This window comes from Armigeres subalbatus, chromosome 2 (genome assembly GCF_024139115.2).
Source record: "Armigeres subalbatus isolate Guangzhou_Male chromosome 2, GZ_Asu_2, whole genome shotgun sequence".
Lineage (NCBI taxonomy): Eukaryota > Metazoa > Arthropoda > Insecta > Diptera > Culicidae > Armigeres > Armigeres subalbatus.
In genome coordinates, this window is record NC_085140.1 from 159996839 (window position 1) to 160012130 (window position 15292).

At 37.8% G+C, this 15292-nt stretch overlaps 1 protein-coding gene across 3 annotated transcripts in view; it reads right to left on the minus strand.

Moving 5' to 3' along the window:
- The window catches only part of LOC134215383 (uncharacterized), a 29663-nt gene extending 16235 nt beyond the window's left edge, over positions 1-13428 (minus strand). The window contains exon 1 of one of the 3 annotated variants that reach the window (XR_009980135.1): positions 11833-13428. Coding sequence is in view for 1 of the 3 variants with exons in the window: in XM_062694584.1 (XP_062550568.1) it covers positions 12156-13424 (1269 nt within the window). In the remaining 2 variants the exon portion in view is untranslated. The remainder of the gene's footprint in view (positions 1-11832) is intronic. The other 2 variants (XR_009980136.1, XM_062694584.1) reach the window with 2 other exon arrangements.
- Between the last annotated feature and the right edge of the window lie 1864 nt (positions 13429-15292).

Genomic DNA, 15292 nt, shown 5'->3' on the forward strand with positions numbered 1-15292 from the left:
CGAGGCTGTATTCCACCTATAGCCTTTATTCCGAGGCAGCTCAATCAATATTACCAGTTGCTGCCTTGCGAGATTTGCAAACATTAGTACAAATCCAAAAACTGCTCCACAATCCAACAGCGCTTCACAATCAACATTTTCATCGCAGTTCACACCGTTACGAAGCAAGGAACCCTCCAACCCTATCTATTAGTCACCCCAATACCGAATACGGGAAAAATCCCAAACATACTACGGTAGAACAAAATACAATGCCCTTCCAGTATCTATAAGATCTGAGCGAAATCCTCACATTTTTAAACGAAATGTAACATTATGGATTAAAAACCACCTTGAAAACTACATACTGTAGACCAGCGAATCCAGTGCAATACTCGGAAACCATTTTTTAAAGCTCCCTTCAAAGAGATATCTTAATCTCACTAGGAGCTTAAGTTCTTCGAGCACTCAACGTTTCAAAAACAAAAATCACCACCAGTTTCTGTCACTTACTAATGTGAGAAATACGATTTTATACTTGTCATCCGCCTCCATAGCTCGCCGCCGCCCATCGCCACCCACCGCTACCCGCCACCTGCCACCCACCACCTGCCACCCACCGCCTGCACTCATCACGCCAACGCTGCTAACATCCTTCACCGATCATACTGATATATAAAAATGGCATTGTAATTTTGTGAAAATAACTTGTTTTTGAGAAAAGATGAGAGGTTTTGTGCCCGCTGGAGGAAAAAGCTTGAAAGGAGCTTACCTCCAGGTGGTTTTCCTACTCCCTGAGAAAACAGTACAAAAAATAAATAAATAAAAATAAATAAAAATAAAAAAAAAAAAAAAAAAAAAACTACCAGGAGAGCTATTTAAACACGGTGGTGAGGCACTGGCTAGAGCGCTGCACTGGGTCATTACCAATATTTGGAAGGAGGAAGTTTTGCCGCAGGAGTGGATGGAAGGTGTCGTGTGTCCCATCTACAAAAAGGGCGATAAGCTGGATTGTAGCAACTACCGCGCAATCACATTGCTGAACGCCGCCTACAAGGTACTCTCCCAAATTTTATGCCGCCGACTAGCACCAACTGCAAGGGAGTTCGTGGGGCAGTACCAGGCCGGTTTTATGGGCGAACGCTCCACCACGGACCAGGTGTTCGCCATTCGCCAAGTACTGCAGAAATGCCGCGAATACAACGTGCCCACACATCATCTATTCATCGACTTCAAAGCCGCATATGATACAATCGATCGGGACCAGCTATGGCAGCTAATGCACGAACACGGTTTTCCGGATAAACTGACACGGTTGATCAAAGCGACGATGGATCGGGTGATGTGCGTAGTTCGAGTTTCAGGGGCATTCGCGAGTCCCTTCGAAACGCGCAGAGGATTACGGCAAGGTGATGGTCTTTCGTGTCTGCTATTCAACATCGCTTTGGAAGGGGTAATACGAAGAGCAGGGATTAACACGAGTGGTACAATTTTCAATAAGTCCGTTCAGCTATTTGGCTTCGCCGACGACATAGATATTATGGCACGTAACTTTGAGAAGATGGAGGAAACCTACATCAGACTGAAGAGGGAAGCTAAGTGGATCGGACTAGTCATCAACACGTCGAAGATGAAGTACACGATAGGAAGAGGTTCAAGAGAAGACAATGTGAGCCACCCACCGCGAGTTTGCATCGGTGGTGACGAAATCGAGGTGGTAGAAGAATTTGTGTACTTGGGCTCACTGGTGACTGCCGAAAATGACACCAGCAGAGAAATTCGGAGACGTATAGTGGCTGGAAATCGTACGTACTTTGGACTCCGCAAGACGCTCCGATCGAATAGAGTTCGCCGCCGTACCAAACTGACAATCTACAAAACGCTCATTAGACCGGTAGTCCTCTACGGACACGAGACCTGGACGATGCTCGTGGAGGACCAACGCGCACTTGGAGTTTTCGAAAAGAAAGTGCTGCGTACCATCCATGGTGGGGTGCAGATGGCGGACGGTACGTGGAGGAGGCGAATGAACCACGAGTTGCATCAGCTGTTGGGAGAACCATCCATCGTTCACACCGCGAAAATCGGACGACTGCGGTGGGCCGGGCACGTAGCCAGAATGTCGGACAGAAACCCGGTGAAAATGGTTCTCGACAACGATCCGACGGGCACAAGAAGGCGAGGTGCGCAGCGGGCAAGGTGGATCGATCAGGTGGAAGATGACTTGCGGACCCTCCGTAGACTGCGTGGTTGGCGACGTGTAGCCATGGACCGAGCCGAATGGAGAAGACTCTTACACGCTAAAAATGAACTACTCAAAATTGAGTCGAATCCGATTCATTTTCATGAAATACGGGACAACTCAAAATTTGAGTAAAAGATACTACTTCAATAAAATGATGATTTCGCGAAAGTTAAGCTTGGCCTTTTATCAATTTTTAATACGACAGATGCGAATCAAGTTTATCTATCTATCTAAGTGCATTTTACGACAAACAGACTCCTAGTTTAAGTGCAATCATCATTTTATTGAAGTAGTAGTATCTTTTACTCAAATTTTGAGTTGTCCCGTATTTAACGAAAATGAGCCGGATTCGACTCAATTTTGAGTAGTTCATTTTTAGCGTGTATATACCGCACAGGCCACTTCGGCCTTAGTCTGAATAAATAATAATAATGCATCGCTGCAAGCAGGCAAGATTTCATTTCTGAGAATTTACCGACGATGAATGACTTTCATACCCATTCTCCAACGGGAAATAACGTTCGTTTAAACCACGTAGACCGAAATTGTACCTTTTCAAACCCCCCCGTCCCCCCTAGTAGACTTTCGTAGACTTTTCCGAAACCCCTCCCCCTCCCCTTGAAGTCTACGTAGACTTTTCCAAATTTTACAAAACATCATATGTGATTGGTAAAATATGGAAATCAACCACGTTTCAAGCAATTCAGCTATTCAAATCCATTCCCATGTTACAATAAAACTCGAATTTCAAACATAACCAAAACAAACTGAACAAAATCCAACAAAACAAAAATCATTTTGAAAGGAAATCAAATTTATTCTTCTGTCCATAGCTCCAGAAATCAAATTTCAAAGCCAAGTAATTTAATTTCTGTTGCATTCGATCCCTCCTAGAGGTGTGCGCCACCATCGCCGACACTTTTGCATCGGCGCGCCACTGCTTAAAATCTGTCACGCATCTGTCCTATAACTGAATGCCGGTTCAAATTTGTGAAAAACGAAGAATTTTCAGATTTTCGAGAAATTTCGAGTTAAAATTCCGAGAATGTCAAGTCTACATTCCAAGAAGTTTTGCGTGGAATTTTCATAAAAATTTCCCGATTGATAACCTTGAAAGCTATCAGATAATACTCCAAATAACTCTCCGTGATAATTCCGATGCTTTTCTTGGAAATTTCATGCAATATTCCGCTGAATAATCATCTATTGAAATCCCAAGAATATTCTTCTAAATTCCAAAAATTTCCCCGTTAAAAAACCGAGTGTTTCTCCGTTATAATGTAGAATTATTTCCCGAGGTAATTTTAAGTTTAATCAGACATTCCGATATATTTCCTGTGGAAATTTAGAATGGTTTCTTACTAGGGGAAACCGCCAAATGTTGAACGGCTAATTTTGTCGTCTATTGTAGAACTCTCATAAGAAATGCACGTGCGTTCAGCAATTGGCGAAGAAATTAGCCGTTCAACATTTGGCAAATACACTTTATTTTTTAAATTCATCTCGCAATTTTTTTCTTGCAAAGAATTTTCTGAATAATATTCGGTTGAAATTATGAAGAATTTCCAGTTAAATTTTTTTGCAAATTTCTCGTAAAAAAATCGAATAAATTTTCATGAAAATTACAAAGGTTTTTACAAAAACTGCAAACAATTTTTTGTTGTGGAAACTCAAACAGTTTTTGGTGGGGAATTCAAATAATTTCTCGTGGAAGTTTTCAACAATTTATTTAGAAATTCCGGAGATTTTCCATCAATAATTCCAAAGAATTTGCATTAGAACTGCCAAAGAAATTTAAGAAGTATTATCCACGGGAATTTCGAAGAATTTTCTTTATATGTTCAAAGAATTCCTCGCAAAAATTCCGAAGAATTTCCGAAATTAAGAAAAAATTTCCGGGGACTCTGATGGATATTCTGAAGGTTTTCTCATGGAAATTTCGGAGAATCCCCTTTACAAGTTCCAAAAAATATCTTTTGGGCATTCCAAAGACTTTTTCTTTGATATTCCAAAATGCATCCTTTGTAAATTCCAAAAAAAAATCCGTTGAAGTACAACATTATTTAATTTCCATAGTTTCCAAAGATGTGCCTGCCGACAGTAAAAAAAATCTAGTAGAATCTACAATAAAATCCAAGTGAAGATTTTGAAATTTTTGGAGAAAAACTTTGGAGAATTTTCCTGCTCAACACAGAAGAATTTCATTACATTTTCATGGAGAAAAAAACCGGAAAATCCTAAAAAATATCAAACGAGTGAACTTTTCACAAAGCTGCTGTATAAATCGTTTAAAAAAATAAAAAGTCTACGTGGACTTTTGGTAACCCCCCCCGTCCCCCTTCCTAGACTATCGTAGACTTTTTTGAACCCCCCCCCCTTCAAGAGTCTACGTGGTTTATGGACAGCCCCAAATATGAAAGCACCGGGTGATGATGGTATTTTCTACATACTTATCAAAAAACTTCCTGAGAGCTCTTTATCCTTTTTGGTTAATTTATTTAACAAATGTTTTCAATTGGCATATTTCCCAGATAAATGGAAAAACGCCAAAGTTGTTCCTATTTTGAAGCCGGACAAAAATCCGGCTGAGGCTTCTAGTTATCGCCCAATCAGTTTGCTTTCTTCAATAAGCAAACTGTTTGAAAAGATTATTTTAAATAGAATGATGGTTCATATTAATGACAATTCTATTTTTGCTGATGAGCAATTTGGTTTTCGCCATGGGCATTCAACCACCCATCAGTTATTAAGAGTTACGAATTTAATTCGGCTCATCAAATCTGAAGGATATTCGACTGGAATTGCTCTTCTTGATATAGAGAAAGCATTGTTTGGCAATGACTGAGACTGGAACCCAGCGGGACATCGCAGCAGAGGCAGACCCAGAGGCCCAGAATTCAAAATCTGATAGATTACCTGTAAGGGCTGGTGTCCCCCAAGGCAGCATACTGGGGCCCATATTGTATAACATTTTTCCTTCTGACTTACCTGATTTACCACCAGGATGTCAAAAATCTTTTGGATATTTTCTCCACTTACTTGCGAAAAACCTTCTAGCAGACATATTGTCACTATGAATGGGATTCCAATTAGTTGGTCTAGCGAAGCTAAATATTTAGGACTTCTGCTAGACCATAAATTAACTTTTAAAAATCACATTGAAGGCCTTCAAGCCAAATGTAACAAAAATATTAAGTGTCTATATCGACTTATAAACAGAAAATCAAAACTTTGTCTTGAGAACAAACTTTTGATTTACAAACAAATGTTTAGACCAGCCATGTTGTATGCTGTGCCAATATGAACTAGTTGCTGCAATACCAGAAAGAAGGCACTTCAGGGGATTCAAAATAAAATTTTGAACATGATTCTGAAGTTGCCTCCGTGGTATAGTACCAATGAACTTCATAGGATTTCTAATATTGAGACATTGCAACAAATGTCCAACAAAATAATTTCCAATTTTAGACAAAAATCGTTGCAATCTTCTATTGCAACGATTAACTCCTTGTCTAAGGGTACAAATCCTTGTCTAAGGGTTAGCTCCTTGTCTAAGGGTATAAATTAGGTTTAGTGTAAGTTAAAAACATTGTAATTCCTACATGGTTCAATTCAATTAGAGGAAAAATCCTAACTGCCAGAGGCAATTGAAATGTATTAATAATAACTAAAAAGTGACATAGCAAATAAGGATAATAGTGTACCTAGTACCGGAACACCTAGTCTAAGAGAGGAATGCATGTACCTAGTAGATAATTAGCAAATAAAATCAGTTAAAAAAAAGCTTCACGCGAACCATGACCAATTTTCTGAAAATCCAAACTGCTAGCCATGAAATCACCATATCGTATATTGCCAGACATATACACTTCGTTGAATCATTTATGGAACAGAAGTCATTTATGGAACAGAATCAACTAGTCTAGCTTGTCGTCACTTGAGATGTCGCACCACAGTTGTTATTCTGCTTTCTTCAATCGTGGACATCTAGCAGCAGATTGTTTTCGGACTACGGCAACCGTTGTACCGTTTTGCTTCGAATTGCCGGACGCTTCGAAAGCCGGACACTTCAATTGTTATTTGACTTTATTTACCATCTCAACAAGTTGTTTGAGTTATCAATGCAGGAAACGATTCTTAGACTTGGAACCATTATAACAAATGTAAGTAATCCGTGATCTGTGGTAAAAACTTGAAAATTAGAGGTAAAAGTTGAAGGCATGTCATAATCAACGGTGAATTTCGTTTTTCTTAGAATGCAGCTTAAGTCTCAACATTAGAAAATCTAAGCTCATATTTTCTATATTGTATCATTTGCAAGGGGTATTAGTAATTCATTAACATAGTATGATAGCACTCTTTATCATGAATTGGAGAAATTGCTTGGGAATTCATTGCTTTATAATTTTTATTACATTTTCTGTATGTCCGGACTTCGAGGCAAGTTTTTACAATTGCTTCGATTTCCGGACATACAGAAATGATGTTAAATAACTGTTTATCAGTTAAGTTAATTGAAATCAAATAATTCGTAATGAGTAAGCATAGTTACAATTTCATTAGATTTGAGTTGCTACACCCTAAAAGGAACATTGCTTGCTCTCAGCTTATCGAAATATACTTATACACATATTGTAAATGATATCACTCTATTAATCGTACACAAGTAGCAAAATTTGCCTTCAGTTTCTAGTGAAAGGATGTCTTCAAATGTATTTTTAACCATTCACATTTTTGTAGAAAAAAAAAGCACGGTCGTAAAACTAGCTTTTTTAACAGAATTGTATAAAAAGACACGTTGTGAACGACACCCGTCAAATAATAAAAACTCAACTTTTCTCGGACACGCCCGCATGAATTCAATTGTTCAATCACTCCTTTCAATCCTTGATTTCTATTAGCAAAGTGAAACGGATTTCAAAAACACATATATTCCACTAATGTCTTTATTTCGAAGTATATCTTAACAATAATAAGATAATGCATAATTTTAATTCTTCGATGTTCATCCCATCAAAAACAAAAAAATCAAAGGTGTTTGATTTCTTTATTATTTTGTGTTTTTCCCGCAGTGAGCACGCAGGTTGATGAAAACAATCGAAGAATTTGGTGCCGTATTTCTTTGTTTCGCCATGAGATGAATATATATTCAGTGAGATGGGAATCGGCACAGTTCCCCCTATCATATTTATTTCTGTTATTATTGATCTACCTTGAAAGGGAGAGGGGGGAGATTCTATGAAATTATTAGATTCCCATTGTTGCCATGCAGTTAAATGATCTCGCTTGGTTTCAAGGGCTGTGTTTTGGTAGCTGATCAATCTCAGAGCAGAAACTTCGGATGGTTCACACAACCGGGGGATGCCATATTTCCATACAAATCTGTATAGAAACCATACTTTACGGATTTATATTAATCGAGAAATATGAATGCTTTATCCTAGCTGTCTTTGAACGGATTAAATTGGCTAATTGAGAATAAATATAGGCCAAACTCGAGGTGTCCGGAAATTCGAAGCAAAATTGTCCGGTATTTGAAGCATCCCTTATACTGTGTCCGGATTTCGAATCAAGCGATGCTCAATGTTTTCGATTATATTAGCTATTTCATGCACACAAAATGCCATTTTTAATACACTACAGCAAATTTGATAAGTTAATCTTGACAGGGTGTGTTATCACTCAGTGTCGGGTACTTAATTCCGTTTGAAATATTGAAATGAAAATTCAGCACTGCTTAGGTGTCCGGACTTCGAGTCAAAACGGTAGGTACCGATCAGTTTAGATTTTTTTTGCTTTGTCTGCTTGTCGCGGTAGATAATAGAGTGCGAAATGATAGAGAATACGGTTCAATTTCGTTTCCCTGTTTCTGCTCCCCGGCCGAGCTGGGTTGAAATCGCCGGGTTTGTGCAGCAATTAGATGTGGATGTATCGTCTATGGAAACTGTTTACAAAACAGCAATGGACAGATCACTGTTTGTTAAATTTGTTACACTGGATGCAATGCAGGATGCATTGAAGAAGAATGTGGAACCAAAAAAGTTTCATTATTCTAGTGGAAAAACAGTTGAAGTAAATATGGTGATTGCAGGCAGTAATGTCCACTACATCCGTGTATTTGACTTACCACCTGAATTACCGGATAGTGAGTTATTGTCGCATCTGGTGGAATACGGAAAAGCAGAGCGCGTGATCCGGGAAAGATTTCCGCCCAACTTAGGATTGGATCATTTGATCATAGGAAGTTCCACCGTCGCTTGAAGTACTAAATTGGACCGGCAGAATATTTTACCAAGAGCTTCGAAATAAATGCTTCGTGTGTCGAGAAGAAGGCCATCGGAAGGACTTATGTCCACAATGGAAGAATAGGAGTCGGGAAAATCAGGATCATGGCAAGAAAGTAGGGAAAAGCAGAAAAGATGGCGGAAACAATGAATTTCAAAAATAAAACTGATCGGATCTGGTTTGTGAAGAAAGGAGTAAGGGGCTACACAGACTGTGTAAGCGCATTGAGGAAGGAGGAGGAGAAAAAACAGTCACGATTGGCGAATCAGCGACTAGATCTAACTACGGCAGGTTCCATAGACCGGTCGCCACCGAAGAAAACCTCTCGCAGGAATGCTTCTCACAGCACATCAGAAACAACTTCAGAATAAAATTGAATTGTTTATGAGCTTTTGGCTCCCTAGAGTTTTATTGTAAACATCTGAGCCTGTAAAATAAACGAAATGAGTAAAAAAAATAGAGATGTCGCAAATTAATCGATTACTTTGATTATTCGATTCATCGTTGTGATAATCGATTAATTTTGAATATATTGCTTTCCAACGATTAATCGATTGAATAATCGATGAAAATCGAGAGTACTTGATTAGTTGCTATGTAATAGATTAATCGGGATTTTCCGACATGTTTAATATGTCGCAAATTAATCGATTGATTCTTGTGGTTAATTTTTAATCTATTACTACCCAACGACATCTCTTGTGACGCATACAAAATGAAATTATAGACACTTCCGAAGGAAGGGTCAAAAATTCGCTGCCCAAAGACCTTGAAGTGATGCTATCACAGTTTTTTTTTAAAGATTTGAATAAGAAATAACAGAGTCATACACCTAGCGGTAATGGTGCCTGGAATTTGTGCAACTAGTTGCAACAATCGAGTTGTGCAACGAGTTGCAGACAACGAAAAATCTAACATTTGAAAAGGGTGTAACAGCCAAAATTTATTCCTTCTGATTCTTCGTCTACATATATAGCTATGTATGTGGACGAAGAATCAGAAGGAATAAATTTTGGCTGTTACGCCCTTTTCAAATGTTGGTCTAGAAATAGGCTTTAATATGATAAATATGTTACAAAATTGAGGAGTCTAATTTACTGCACATGATCATAAGTCATGTTGTTGCAGAGAACAATCAGATTCCATCGAACTATTTCATGCATTGCACGACACAAAAAATACACTATTTGAACACTAACCTAAGCAAATTCAGCATAATTTAGTCATGTAACGGCTGTTCTGATGTTGGTTTTCCATTGTAGCACCCAAATAAGTATTACAATGGCTTTTTTGCAATTCCTGATCATAATAACTGGTTTACAGTTGACATTTGAGTGATGAAACGGCCTACTTTTCCGTACCAATGAAATTGGTGCTTTAATGAACATTATGCAACTTAAATGGGTTGCATAATAATAGTTTGTGCAACAAGTTGCAAAAAGATGATTTTTTCAGCACGAGTTGTACGTTAGGATAAATACTACGAGTGCTGTAAAAATCGAATTTTGCAACGAGTTGCACACGCTATTTTTTGCAATGACGAAAAATGGACATAAATTTGATAAATCTGTACCATCTGTGTCTGTACCAAAATTGTACACTCTACTTTACTCCATATGATCATTCTTGTCAATAAATTATGTTGCTGCAGAGAACAATCAGATTCCATGTTACCGTGCCACATTGCATAGTTCGATGAATAATGAAGCGATAGATGTACTCGCCTTTGGAATTTTTTGATATCATGACCATCAAACTATTTAATTTATTACGCGACGCAGAGAATACACTATTTGAACAGCTGCCCAAGCTAATTCAGCAAAATGGTTTCATGTAACTACTGTTCTGATGTTGGGTTTTCATTATAGCACCCAAATGAGTGCTATAATGAATATTATGCAACCCATTTGAGTTGCATAATGTTCATTAAAGCACCCATTTCTTTGGTATGGAAAAGTAGGCCGTTTTATCACTCAAAGGCGAACTGTAAACCAGGTATTATGATCAGGAATTGCAAAAAATCTATTATAGCACTCATTTGGATGCCATCATTAGAACAGTAGTTACATGACCTTATTTAGCTCAATTAGCTTGGGTGAGTGTTCAAATAGTGTATTCTCCGTGTCACATAGTAAATTAAATAATTTGATGGACATGACATCAAATTCTTCAAAGGCAGGTTTTTCTATCGCTTTATGGTCTGTCGAGCATACAATGTGGCACGATAACATGGAATATGTTTGTTTCCTGCAGCACCATGGTATTTTGGCAAGATTGATCATGTAAATTGTACCATTTTGGTACAGATTTATCATATTAAAGCCTATTTTTCGTCATTGCAAAAAATAGCGTGTGCAACTCGTTGCAAAACTCGATTTTTTCAGCACTCGTTATATTTATCGTACAACTCGTGCTGAAAAAAATCATCTTTTTGCAACTAGTTGCACAAACTACTACCGTGCGGGACCGAAATCCGTACAGCACCGAAATCCGTCCACCCCATGAGATATCAATCAATTAAAGGAGGTTAAAGGAAATTAATGTAGGAATAATTAATCTTATCCTGTTCAGATACTTGACAGTAAGCTTTTAGGGCATAGAATTGGAAAGAAGGATTTGAAATTAAAACCACAAAAATCAAAAACAAATCTCCACCCACCAAATGCGGAGTTTGTGCCGCCATTTTGTTTTCGGGTAGAGCATAATGGCACCATAAGTAACTGTGTTTTAATTGCTAATTGCAAATCATTATATAAGATAAGCGGAATACAAATCGAAGGGATCGCTTCTCAAGGTGCATATCGAACTATTTACAGTGGTAGTTTAGTCAATCAGACTGTTTCAATTTAGATATTTAGCTAAGAAATAGCTGTACGGATTTTGATCCTTAGATTCGTAATCCGTCCACGGTGGACGGATTTCGAGTCAAGAGTAGTTGATTTAATTCATTATTTTATCATGTTTTTCGTAGTTTTTAATGAGTAAATGTGAAACACTTCAAAAGTAGAAGCCTCCATGCGCCTGTGTCAATGACAAACGTTTTATTTACATTCGATTCCTATTTTCTAATGACTTTTTCATGTACTAAGGTGCTTAAGTGTACGGATTTCGATGCCCCACGGTATTATGCAACTCATTTGAGTTGCATCATGGCCATTAAAGCACCCATTTCATTGAGAGGCCGTTTCATCACTCAAAGACGAAATGTAAACCAGGTATCATGATTCGCCGATCTGGTCAAGTTTTATCAGTCAAGAATATTTACTCACGATTTTTTACTCCTATCTGATGTTAACAATTATTGTGTAGATTGGGATTCATACCTTTATTATATGTATTTCGTGTACATTAATGACTCGAGTCAATCTTTGATTTCTTCAAAATAAAATGACGCTTCTTCTTTTGCTACCTTATAACATGGAACGGATGTATGTATGGTTCCTTATACACTGCTCTCTTTATAATTTGATATCTAATTATAGCACGAATTTTGATAGCACATTGTATGATCATTTGATAAGTATATCATGTCGACAAAGTTCACTCATTACATTTCTCTCCGTTAGATATGGCAGCTATCCACGATCACAGTCTTCCTACCACTTCACACCTCATTTTTCGGAAGGCTTCGTTCATCACTGTTCACCTTTTCAATGGTCAAATTGTCTTCTTCAGCTTCGGATCCAGATTGATCCTCATTACGTTCCGATGTCGCACCTTGCCCCGGCTCTCCGCTCTCATAGTACGAATAATCCTCGACGGATTTGGGCATTAATGGTAATGCTGCCGAAGAATGTGCAACATTTTTCAGACCCTCCAGTATTCCTGTGTAGTTTTGTATCAGAGTGTTTATTTGAAGCCGCATTCCTTCCACGGTGTCGCGCAAGACATGGTTTTCCAGCTTGAGACTTTTTATTTGATTTTGAAACTTTATCTCACTTTTGATGCTCATTTCAATTATGTAGCGATGATCGATCAGGTCTGTTGTATCCGAGCAGCATACTTTATGGACAGCTCGTGTTTTACATTCGCTACTTCTAATGATAATGTTGTTATCGAGTAAATACTTGCTAACTATAGACAATTGTTGACAGCCCCAATAGTTGTCGTCGATCACAATGCTGCGGATATCCGGCAAGAACGTTCTGATCGGCTCCAGTTCCATGTAGAAGATCTTGTTTCCATTGAGCCACAAATGTTCCAATTTGGAGACTGTTTGAAACAGTTGCATATCGATGTAGGTAAGTTGGTTGTTCGACAAGTCCAGTCTTTTCAATTCTTGCAGATTTAGTTTGAGGCTATTTATAAATCTCGTCATGCCCACGTTTTCCAGATCCAATTTCCACAATTTTGTCATTCGAGAAAAAATCGCTAGGTCTACATTTCCAATGCGTGGATTGTTCTCCAAAACGAGCACTTCTAAGTTTGGCAAATTGGTGATATTTGCGAGGTCTTGAAGCATATTTGCTTCCAAATACAATTCTTTCAAGTTGTTTGATCCGTTTCCGTCCATAATGACGGATGTGATTTGATTACTGCCCGCGTACATTTTTTCAATCAGCCTGGTTATTCTTATCGATTCTAGCGAACATCGACGGACATACAGTTCGCGTATGTCGTCAAAGTTTCGGTAAAGCGAAGGTGGCACAATCGGAAACTTCGAGTTGGTAAATGCAATTTTCTGAAAATCCAAACTGCTAGCCATGAAATCACCATATCGTATATTGCCAGACATATACACTTCGTTGAATACACAAAAGTCGTCCTTTTTCTTTTGGTACATACTGTCGTACAGCTCGAATTTTTCATAATTACAAATTACCACTTCAGACGCGACGTGGGCTATGGTGACTACGAGCGTCAACGTAAGAAAGCCCTGAACTATCGAAACCCACCGAAACGCGTGCAACCTCATCGCTGAGCCGTTATGAACTATACTGTGACCAGTAGCGTGGATCCAATCATTCCAAGGTCCGTAATGACTTGTGGCGAGAGCACCGCGGCGAGTTCACTTTTACTTTCAATGGCGGGGTCTCTGGCTAGGGTGCCATTATCTTTATCGCTGTGAGCATAATTTACGCGGATGAATGGACGTGCTCGAAAACGGACGGAGACCGTTTTTGTGCCTGTTGAATGATGAACATTGTTTCGCAAATTGGAAACCAATAAGCTGTTTATCGGATTGTTCATCCAACACAAAACGAAATTGGTGGTTTGGATGCTATAAAAACCTGAAGCATAAATAGCTCTGGAGATGTATATCATGAATGGAACAGGATCTTCGTTTGGATAATACATTTTATTATGTAACAACATTTGCATTTGAATCTCAAATTTGTTAGTAGATGTCCATAGTTTATGAAAGACGGGTATAATAGAGTGACAGACAATATCTGCAGTTGCACTATTCAACTATTTTTAGATTTTTGGTCTTTGGTCGACTTTAGATTTGTGCATAAACGAATTTCAAATACTCATTTTAGAATTGTAGATAGGTATACCAATAGCCGATATGCTCTTATAAAATTTACCCATAAAATATTTAATTAGGTCGTGCTAGAAAAGCATAATTATTTGCGAAAATAATCAACAAATTACATTAGTTAGTACTACCTTGTTTTATTCTATCATAAAACGTGGGGGCTTTACTTGATCTAGCAGTAAGATGCGATACTATCTGCTATAAAGCACACACAATTTTAGATTCAAAACTAACTCTTGTTGATCACTATAACACAATCATTCACAAAGCTAATAATATGCTAGGCTTTATCAAGCGCTTCTGTTTCATCTTTCAGGATTCCTACACAATCAAAACACTATATATTTCATATGTACGATCCATACTGGAGTATTGTAGCATTGTATGGTCGCCTTACTTAACCACACATGAAGAAAGAATAGAATCAGTACAAAAACAATTTCTACTATACGCTCTTCGTAAATTAGGTTGGACGTCATTTCCTCTTCCATCTTATGAATCACGTTGCATGCTTATAAACATACAAACATTGAAACAGCGTCGAGAGTTTGCAACGGTTTCATTTGTTAACGATATAGTATCTCAACGTGTTGACTCAACTGAAATTTTGTCGAAATTAAATTTTTACATACCTTCTCGGCTACTTCGACATAGGCCATTATTTTTCACTAACCACCGCCGAACAAATTATGCCAAATTTGGACCTCTTAACCGAATGATGGCTGTTTATAATCAACACTGCGAAGCTATTGACTTAACAATGTCTCGGCATAACATTAAACAATATTTTCAAAAAACAAACATAAGAAATTAAACAATTTAAATTCATAATTACAAACAACTTTAGCAAAAAAAATATTTTTTTTATGTTTTTTATTGTATTCCATAATCTACTATAGCATTACGAAAGAAAAAAAAAACATGTATATGTATTTGTACTAGTCTACGTCGGTTGACGAAATAAATAAATAAATAAATAAATAAATAAATGGAAATTTGAAAAGGGCGTAACAGCCAAAACTTCAGAAAAATAAAGCACGGCCATGCTGAAGGCATTAGCCTCAAGATATACGTACGATAACTGGTGACCTCGCTTAAGAACCTCGCATTTAATAGCTGTGGAACTACTTGAAGAACACTAAACTGCGAGGCGATAATGTCCCAGAGTAAGATGCAATGTGATTGGATAAAAAAGAACTTGTAAATGTTTGATTGCTCCTCAAATTGACATGTAGAAAAAACTAAGGCGAAAATAAATAATAATCGATGCATAGATTTTATTTACATTCAATATATCTTGG